At 49.0% G+C, this 9,897-nt stretch overlaps 1 protein-coding gene across 1 annotated transcript in view; it reads right to left on the bottom strand.

Annotated features, from left to right (window-relative positions):
- The window catches only part of CCT7 (chaperonin containing TCP1 subunit 7), an 11,572-nt gene extending 1,681 nt beyond the window's left edge, over positions 1 to 9,891 (bottom strand). Inside the window, exons 1-9 of the mRNA XM_009639040.2 lie at positions 9,779 to 9,891; positions 7,944 to 8,050; positions 7,369 to 7,494; positions 6,694 to 6,746; positions 5,666 to 5,837; positions 3,904 to 4,068; positions 2,315 to 2,503; positions 1,594 to 1,691; positions 768 to 900 (exon numbers count right to left, since the gene is read on the bottom strand). Coding sequence (XP_009637335.1) covers positions 768 to 900; positions 1,594 to 1,691; positions 2,315 to 2,503; positions 3,904 to 4,068; positions 5,666 to 5,837; positions 6,694 to 6,746; positions 7,369 to 7,494; positions 7,944 to 8,050; positions 9,779 to 9,806 — 1,071 coding nt within the window. The 5' untranslated portion in view covers positions 9,807 to 9,891. The remainder of the gene's footprint in view (positions 1 to 767; positions 901 to 1,593; positions 1,692 to 2,314; positions 2,504 to 3,903; positions 4,069 to 5,665; positions 5,838 to 6,693; positions 6,747 to 7,368; positions 7,495 to 7,943; positions 8,051 to 9,778) is intronic.
- Positions 9,892 to 9,897: the final 6 nt, after the last annotated feature.

Here is a 9,897-nt window from a genome sequence, read left to right as displayed (position 1 = left end):
TTTTCCCCCCCCCCCCCATTTGTTTCAGTAGGGAGATCAGGATGTTCTTTCTAAAAGCAAAACAGTTCCAAAAAATCTTGACATGCTTTTTCCCATCCCCTCAGGGCACCGAGCCTCAAAGCTGTTTTTAACCAGAAACCACCACATTAACACGTTGTTATGCATAACCCAAAAACACCCGCAGTTAGGCAGCATCTATCACGCAGGACCAGCAACTCCACAAGCAGAGCTCGCATCCCCACATGCCTCAGGCTTCTCTCTCGGTGCTCCCAGCCCAGCTTCGCAGCCGGGGGACAGTTACCCCCTCGGATCGGTCACCAAGAGAGGGAACGAGCGGCTTTAACAGGTGCCAACACGCACACGGGATCGACCCTGCTATTCAAATCTACCGAAGATCTACCCGACGCAGCCAAAAATCTCATGTGCCCTTGAGGAGGGAGGCGTTTACGGAACACACCACAACCCAGCGAGCACAAGTTACAACTGGACTAAAGAGAAGGCAAAAACCGGGTGTGCCTGGCAAGCAGTTGGCAACGCTGCAGAGACAACGCTGCTTTGGCCACGGGACAGCACTCGAGTTAATCAATGCGACCCTGCCCATCCACGCACTCCACTCTACCGGCTGAGAGCTCCCAGCCTCCCCACAGGGACCTTTAGCCAAATGCTGGTGTGTGAAAAGTTTTCTGGAAGGAGTTAAGAGCCGTGCCAGGCCCTATCAACATCCCCAACGCCAAACCTCCCTGCTGGATATCTCCACCGGTCCTTACCTTGATCGCTCTCCTGACTATCATGATGGCATCGTGCAGGGACCGTTCCGTCTCTTCCATGAACTGCTCTGCACCCCCTCGCAGGATTATTGTGCAAGTCTTTGCCTTCGGGCAGCCTGTGAAGAAGTTATACCTGCCAACGGCACAGCACAAGAAGGGTTAAAGCAACGGAGAAGCAGCGCTGCTGAACAGGTTTGCACCGATAGGACAGTACGGGAACAGAGAAGTTCTCTACGAGCCCGATGCGTGACTGAAGCCATTTCACCCTACTGTCAGGTCTTGAGCTAAGAAGGAGCAGAACCAGGCAATACGCAAGTGAAATTCAAGCTGACCCAGGAAAATCCACTCTCCTCCTGTTGCTAGGGCTTCGCACTAAACCAGTGCTCTCATTTTCACTTGGCAGGGACACAGCAGATGTCAGCAGACAGCCCCAGAGAGGATTTCTCCTCCAGCGACGGGAAGAACCCCATTATGTAGTACCCAGCTCCATCTGCACCGACAGTAACCACTGTGGGCTATCAGACCGAGCACCACAATCAACCCCAAAAGGCGCTGCTTTTAAGTTACGAATGAAAGAATATCACTGCGCTTTCTACAAGGCGCTGGGGAATAAATATGTGTTTTTAAAAGCATATAAAAGAGGTAAGATTTAGATGAAAGCTTACTCCTGCTCCCTCCCTCAGCCTCATAAAAAGTAGCAATAACGCAATCTCGTTTTCGCACTGTCACCTTGAGAGATGCTCAAAACGCTTAGACCCTACTTAACTTTTCAAACTAGCATTAGAGCTCTCACACAGGACTACAGGTTCACAGCTGGTGTATTTACCTCTCTCCTCCAATCTGAGTCTCCTCAAAGAGTTCGCATCGGCCCAGAACATCATCCGACAGGGCATTGACACTAGTCTGAATGGAACCGCCGCAGGCCTGCATGGAAAGGAGATAAAGCGCGGCATTGCCAACACTGACAAGCGAATTTGCCCAGCAGGCTCCCACCCTTCAGAGACAGCCCGGCCTTTAGCTGATGTAAAACTGCCCCATAGGCCAGATTCGGGGGGCGTGGGGGGGTGGAAAAAAAGAAAAAAAAAAAAACCCCACACGCTCTTTTACATTCCTCCTGTCTCATGCATCTAGGGAGGCTACCAGCATCAGAAATAATCCTCGACAGCCAAGTAAGATTATGCTTCTTCTAACTGCTGACTCACGGGCTCTAGAGTCCAGCAGCTACACAAAGAAAGCTTTAGGAAAAAAAAAAAAAAAAAAAAAAAAAAGATGGAACAGGCAAGAACTAGGGAAAATAAACCTCTACTGCTGCAATGTACAGACCCTAATGCGTAACAGCAGCAGAGAAACAAAAGAGCAGTGCTGATGCAGTAAGCCTGAGGTTGTTCATTCCACCAAGGAACAGCTTTGTCAGTCTATGCCAAAAAAATGACACAGTTTTCATTTTAAATCTTTTAAGTGTCAGTTCCTGCCCCATTCTGGGAATGACCAGCTTGGCACTGTTAAAACTAAATGAAGAGTCTTTATTCTGAAACAAGGCAGCTCACCATCATAGTTCGCTTGAGATCTTCTTCTGGGACACGGCCAGCACAAAACATGTCTCTATCTGCAAAATACTGAGTAGCCACATCACCGATAGGAAGTTTGGACAGGACGACTTTGGCTCCCGACTTGTGGATTTTGTCTAGCTTGTCATACAAGATGTTCCACTCTGCATCCACGATGGCCTGGTAATCCTAGCAGGGACAGGAGAGAAAGGGACAAGCACTCACATTACAAAGGGTTGCAAACGCCATCCCGCAGCGCCTGCGAAGGGAGATCGCGTCTGAAACGAAGGCAGCAGCGACGCTGCTCTGGGCAGCCCTGGCAGACAACTGCTTTCCAAGGCTCACAGGTGATTTTAGGTCACTTCATTTTATGCCAAAGAGCCGTGTCTGTTAACATGCTTCCAAGCAGCAGAACTGAGTCAATAAAGGGGCTGGATGAACTGACAGGGAGGCAGCGACGGCTCAGGAGTGAGCACAAGGAGGAAGAAGGGATTATACCCATGCCTGAGAAGTGTTTACAGAACTGTGGATGGATGTCGGGGTGGACAGACTTATAGTGTCTATCACAGAGGAAAAACACAGATCCTGAGAAACCTCATGCTTTACCAGCACGCTCAGGCTTCACAAGCCTGCTGAGTTCTAGCTGCCAGTGAAACACAGGCAGCTGGGAAGGCTTACAAAAGCAGACAGCGACACCCCACACAGCAGCCGACTACAACAGGAAAGACAGTCGTGTTCACCACAGCAGCAAGGGGGACTTCAAGGAAACACTTATTAAGACCACAATGGGGCCAAGACCCCAAAAGCAAAGCACCCAGAGATCTTTAGGTATCACAATTATGCAGGAATCAAATGCATGCAACGTTGCAGCACTTTCCAAGAAGGTGTTTGAGAACAACCATGTTCCATACAGGTGTTTTAACAAGATGGAAAGAGAACTACTGTCCAAATGGCTCCCTTGTTTGCTTAAGTATGCAGAGGCTTTTCCAGCATTTAAAGCACTGCTTAATAAGCTGGAACGTGTCCAGAGAAGGGCAGCGGAGCTGGGGAGGGGTCTGGAGCCCCAGGCTGCTGGGGAGCGGCTGGGGGAGCTGGGGGGGTTCAGCCTGGAGCAGAGGAGGCTGAGGGAGCCCTCATGCTGGAAGGGGCTGCCCAGGGAAGGGGTCGAGTCCCCAGCCCTGGGGGGATTTAACAGCCGGGAAGAGGCGGTGCTGAGGGCCAGGGCTTGGGGGTGGGATGGCAGGGGTAGGGGAACGGTTGGGCTGGGGGAGCTTAAAGGGCTTTGCCAACCCAAACGATTCTGTGATTCTAAGCTTTCCCTGGAAGGCCACTTGTTCGGTGTCACCACACAGCTGATGACTTATCACGGCTTAGCTGAGGCACAATGACTGAGCAGAAACATGCCCTAAAGCTGCCGTAATTCAAAGCCTGCCATACCCTTCTCCCAAACAAGGCAGCATAGCCCACCAGCTATTTTCAGGGGGAGAAGGATGTGCAGAAGGCAATCCCCTTTATCCCACTGGCTCTCAAGCAGCCACCACGTCTTGCGGGCAGGAGGAAGGGGGACAGGCTCCCCTTTTGGCTCTTACCTCCACCGTGTTTACTCTGACTTCAGCATTGTCCTTCTCAGCTTTGAGCTCCAGCTCCACATTCAGCAAGGCGATCTTGGGAGACTGATACTTCTTGGGCTGCATTTCAAACCCAGCGTAAGAGAATGTCTTCTTGAAGGCAACCCCGGCCACCAGCTGAGAGTCCTTGAAGACAGGGATTTGTGTTAGGCTTGGCCTCCCAAGGTTTTCTCAACAGGGTTAGTAGCTCCCACAGGAGACTCCCTGCTTTCAGAGTCCTCATTTACAAAGCGCTCACCAACAGCTGTCTCCTTTGATTAACCCACTTTTAGAGAAAACAAGCAGCAAATTTTTACTTCTCTGTTCACAAAACCAGCTTCTATCACTTCCTTTCTACCCCCTCAAGACACCACAGCAAAAGATGCTATACACAACCTGAAGATCAAGGGATGGAGCAATCTGTTCTCTCTCTGATGTCCTTCCCGTTTCTACCCTTTGAAGATGGATACCTCTCATCCACAGCCCCACACCTGGGGGTTTTGTTGCCCTGGTTTGGTTTTCCAAGCTCCATCAGCACCTCTGGGAATTGTTTTGCAGCAGGACTGCCCTGCCCAGCGCTGGCCACTGAAGCCATCTTCTTGACTTCATGGCTGGGAGAGAGATCAGCATCTAAACCTCCTACCCCATGAGCAGACCCAACCAGACTTGGCTCTGCCCAGTCACTGAAGCCCAGAGGGTCCCTGCCCCTCCTTAAGCTAGGACAAGCACAGACTTTCTCTGCTCTCGCCGACAGGGTGAGATGATCTAGGATCTCTCACAAGCCAACCCTGAAAAGCAACAATGCTAAATTATCTGCCCCATCCTGACTGAGGAATACAAGGGCCAAACAATACGGAGCAGGGAAAACCGCTTTTATCCAGAACAGGAGACACCGCCCTCCGCAGGGGACCAATTTCTGCAAGCCTGAGAACACCAGCAGGCCCAGACACCACACAAACAGATGCTGAAACGTTCCTAATTCACTAAATTAGTTGTCTGGGCAAGACAATAGCGTAATTATAACGTCTCTTCTCAACGAAAATGCTCACGCAGAGTGTTTACAGACAGTAACAGCCACAGAGGAGTAATTCACAGAGACTGCGCCGGGCTTTATTTTTCAGCAGAAGGGTCCCAAGGGAGGGGCCAAACCTATGCAGGATGCAGGCAGGAGAGAGCACGGACACACCAGCTGTGCCACAGCCCAAGAACAACTCCCTCCCACGTACCCACCTGCAGTCCCATACGTGACAGGTATATTCCAGCACTGGGGTATAAACCACGCAGCCCATCTGCCCTGCCTGCTGCTAGATCAGCATCTTTGCAAGGTTTTCTTTGCATTTTTCCCAACCCGGTACTCATGCATACAATCAGGACTGCGTGGCTTTTGGTTCCAGAAGTAACAAAGACTTCCCACAAAAAAAAAAAAAAAAAGAGAATATTTCATCATTTGAAAAGATATAAATTTGCACAAGTAATAACATTCGCTGCAGAGGGCAGTGAGATAAGAGCATATTTGGCTCAAAAAAAAACAATAAACCAAAAAACTAGATATTCTCTACCTACAGAAAAGAAATCCACAGCCCTACTCGCTAAGCTTTTTCCTCCCAGCAACAGCTTTGTTTCACTTTGGTAAATCCCAAACGTGCACTATCAAGCTGGGCTGCATTTCTGCTAGAGTCGACCCATCAAAGGAGCTGCGATCGCCATCTCCGACCCTTTTGGGACAGGCTCTGACAGAACTTACTTCCAAAGCGCCTCCTTGCACCTTCTTGATTCCAATCATTTTGAGTTGTAACAAGTCGTCTAACATCATGACAGCATCTACGACCATCTTGGAGAAAAACTCCTTGCTTTGAGAGATCAGCTTAGAGCTCAGGGCTGTGGCTGCACATTTCTCCAGCAGGCTTCTCTGCTCACTGCAAGAAAAAAAAAGAAAATACCAAAGTCTTGTGTGGTCTTGTGTACTTGCTGATTCTTTTCACAAGCTCACAAAAACACCGCATATGGCATGATTAATCTGCTCTGATAGAGGCAAAGATCAGCCCCCTTCTACCAACAGGGAAAGCGAGGCACACATGTGGCAAAGTACAATTCTCCCTGAGAATCTAGCTGACCAGGTCTGTTGGTTTTTAGACACCACAGGCCTGAGTGTAACGGCAGGGCTCAGCATCTTCTCCTTCATCCAAAGGCAGTAAGAAGATTCTGAAACCCTGTAAAGGTGGCACGTTCTCTGAAGTATTAACTCAGGTAATGTATGCCGTAACTGAGCGGATGCTGCAAGGGACACTGGGGAAATACGGATCCAGCTCCCAGGCTCTATCACTCAAGTTACTGCTGACCCGAGAATTGCTGTATTTCGCATCACAGGACAGTAGAAAGGATACAACTCATTTTGATTTATTATTATAAAAAGCAATCTGATTTTCAGATAAGCGCTGAGGATTCAACACCGCCACTGACTGCAGCAAAAGCTGCAAGTCTCCACCACCGCTGGAACAAAGAAATCAGGCCACTTATTTCGGTACCTAGTTTCCTCCATGCGCACTGGAAGACACTGGCCTACATTACTTCGCTGCAGCCCAAGTGAGAGCATGGCATCTCCCCCGGAGGGGCAGGAAACTCCAAAACCTCCAGAATAACCCAATGTGGGGCCTCAGCTGTTCAGCCCAACCTCCATACCTCAGCCAGAGCCAGAGCAGACGTCAGAAGCACCCTCACACCAGCTACCTGAAGCCCAGCTACACAACCAGGTCACCCCTATGGGAAACTTACTCTTTATCTTCCTTCTTCACAGTAACAGCAATGTCTTTGATCTTGTTTACAGCCTGTCAAAACACAAGCCAACAGCTGGATTAATGATTCATGCTCGTAAATTGATCCGATCTCCAACTTTTCTCTTTGTATTCTATGTTACCTTTTATTCCCTACCACAGCATTGCCGAAGTTTCAAGCATTTAAGCTTTTCCACCCATTCCAGCACAGTAATTCAAGAAACACATCAACATAAGTTTAAGAGGATCGGGAAGAGGCTCATAGCTGCTCCACTGTTTTCAGCAGAGATCTGGGGAACCAAAGGGCTACTGAAGGAGTTAACGGGACCGATGTGCTTCATGAGATGTAAGGTTTACCACAGAGTAGCAGCAATCAGGAGAATGGGGAACGAATTTTCATTTCAAAATGAGCAAAACCAAAGGAAGTAATAGCGCCCTAGAGGTACTAGCTGGTAATAATGGCTCACTGACACCAGAGAAGGCAGCTGATGTCAGCCGTAAGACGTGGTGAGACTGCTACTGTCACCCCCCCATGCCCATTTTGCCTGGAAGTGTGTTACATTTTCCTCTTTGGCACAGAACTCCCCTCCCCACAGGTACTGGTGGAGCCCAATACACCCCTCAGCTCTGCAGCAGCTGCAGGAGGGCGAGGCTGCTACAGGCAGCACTGCCTTACCAGCTGCGTTGCTGTGCGGAAGGCACGGATGATGATTTGAGGATGGAGACCTTCCTCCACGTAGGGCTTCACTTGTTTCAGGAACTCAGCAGCGAGCAGAGTTACGGACGTGGTACCATCACCAACCTGCAAGGAGAGGAAACTCTCTGATGTCACCCACACACTGCACTGTGACAGCAGCTTCAAAACCCTGCAAGGGCTTCCAGGTGAAATCACATTTCATAATTTTCTCTGTTCACAGATTTATGGATGGATTTTTTTTAGTGATTAAGAAGGGCTGGGTTCAGACTGCAGCCCATTTGAGGGTGAAGTCTCATTTCCCAGTCACCTATGTTCATGAAACATGAACCCTGTATCTCTGAAGTTTCCAAACCTCCCCCATCAGATCTGGCTGAAACAGCATAAAAAGATTTTAAAGTTACCACAAAAGAGAAGGCATCGATAATGAAACCAGAATAAATGCCAGCACTCCATGAGCAATTCCCACCCATTAACACAAAGTCCACACAAGCACTGGCAGGAGCAAGCTCGCTGCCGTGTGTTACGCTTCGAGCCCAGCCAGGCCACCCTCCTACCTCTGCATCTTGAGATTTGGCGATGTCCACTAACGTCTTTGCAGCCGGATGGACAACATCGAGGAGCTTCAGGATGGTGGCACCGTCATTAGAGATGGTGGCTTTGCCTAGGATTAACATACAAAAGGAAGTTCAAGCTCGACTGCCACGAGTGAAGCCCTGGTCGCTCCAAAAGGGCACCCCAACACCCAAGGGAGCTTTTCAGCCCTCAGGGAGACGTTAACGCACCGATAACTTCAGACTAGCCAGTCTCACTCTGCTTCACCAGTTCACCTTCCAGGTCAGATGTCTCCCCAACCTCTTACTACGCTACAGCGTTCCCCAGTCAAGCCCTGGTCCTGCATCATGGTGAATTTTGTTATGTCCCATCCCAAATTTCCACTTGGAAGTCATTTTTCTTCAGCCAGATGACTGGGGTTTCTTCTCCTATGTGATTTGAGACGCGATTACCATGATATCTTAATACGCTCCTACAGCCAGCTACACAACTATAAAGTGGCTGAAAAGGAAAGTCGGGGGGGTCACCGCCAGAGAGGGGGAGCCCAGAAAAGCTGTTCCACAGAGGGTATCTCAGCAGCTGCCTCCATTCCATACTAACAGCATCTTTTTAGTCCAATTTTGGAGCAGATTAAGTGAATTTAGTCTGAGTGTAGAACAACCCTTCCCACCAATTAACACAAGCTTTAAACTCATTTCCCTCTTAGTTCTCAGTAGCCTCCCCAGATAAAAACAGGTATTCTGGTCTGAAGAAAGAGACTACAAATCAATCGTAGTAGTTATTCGGTAAATTTAAATCCAATTCTCCTTTTTAATAAAAGTTATTACAGTTCCTATTCATAAAAACTATTTAAAGACAATACTAAGACCTTCCTTCCCACCCTTTAGTTCAAGCAATAAAAACCCACAAACAAGACATTTCTTCAGTGACTTCATACAAGTCTTTTCAGGAGCAGGGAAGCAAATCTCATCCCTAAATCACAACAGAAAAAAAAACCCCAAATAATCAACCCGGTGACATCCACTGACCTCACGCTCAGCGACAAGGGCTGAATAACTCCACATATATTATGAGCCTCGTTTAAAAAATAAATAAATAGAAATGGTCAGGGGTGGCTGAATACCAGGTTCAAGACACACTGTTTCTCCTTTCTGATACAGACCTTCTCATATCTAGTCCCACCAACCCAGCCTCACAATGAAGACAATGGCTGCCTTAACTCAGGCTTGCAGGCAGCCAACAGGCAGCTCTTCAGGTGGGTCTACCAGTTATCTTGTTCTCAACAGCAGAGGCCAGAGTCAAGGTGTTAAACTGAACACTGAGAGCGAGCCTGAACCTCTGTTGTGAAAGTTAAGTTTAGTATGGGGCAAGGGAGTTGGAGTCTGCATCTACGCAAATGCTGTTTTTAATCGACATGAAGACGTATCGCTCCCTACAACTGCCTGACAGGACGGGGGAGCCAGGTGGGGGTTGGTCTCTTCTCCCAACTAACAAGCAACAGGATGAGAGGAAATGGCCTCAAGTTGTGCCAGGGCAGGTTTAAGTTGGACATTAGGACAAATTTCTTCCCCGAAAGGGCTGTCAAGCACGGGAAGGGGCTGCCCAGGGAAGAGGTCGAGTCCCCATCCCTGGGGGGATTTAAAAGCCAGGCAGACGAGGTGCTTAGGGACAGGGTTTAGTGGTGGACAGGTACAGTTGTGCTCAATGATCTTAAAGGTCTTTTCCAACCAAATGATTCTATGAATAAATACGCACGTTACCAGCATGCGCTGCACTTGCAGATTATTTCCAAGTCACTTTTTTACCTGCCTGCAAGAGGCCATTGCCCAGTGCTTACCCCGGTCATCCACAATGAGCTTGTCCATGCCCCGAGGCCCCAGGGTAGTGCGCACGGCTTCTGCAATAACCTGGCAGGCATTGATGTTGCTGACAAGCTGGGGGATCCCCTGTGAGGTG

The sequence above is a fragment of the Egretta garzetta genome, unplaced genomic scaffold (genome assembly GCF_000687185.1).
Source record: "Egretta garzetta isolate BGI_Z169 unplaced genomic scaffold, ASM68718v1 scaffold505, whole genome shotgun sequence".
Lineage (NCBI taxonomy): Eukaryota > Metazoa > Chordata > Aves > Pelecaniformes > Ardeidae > Egretta > Egretta garzetta.
The sequence above is the reverse complement of the archived record's forward strand: the minus strand, read 5'-3'. Positions and strand labels throughout refer to the sequence as shown.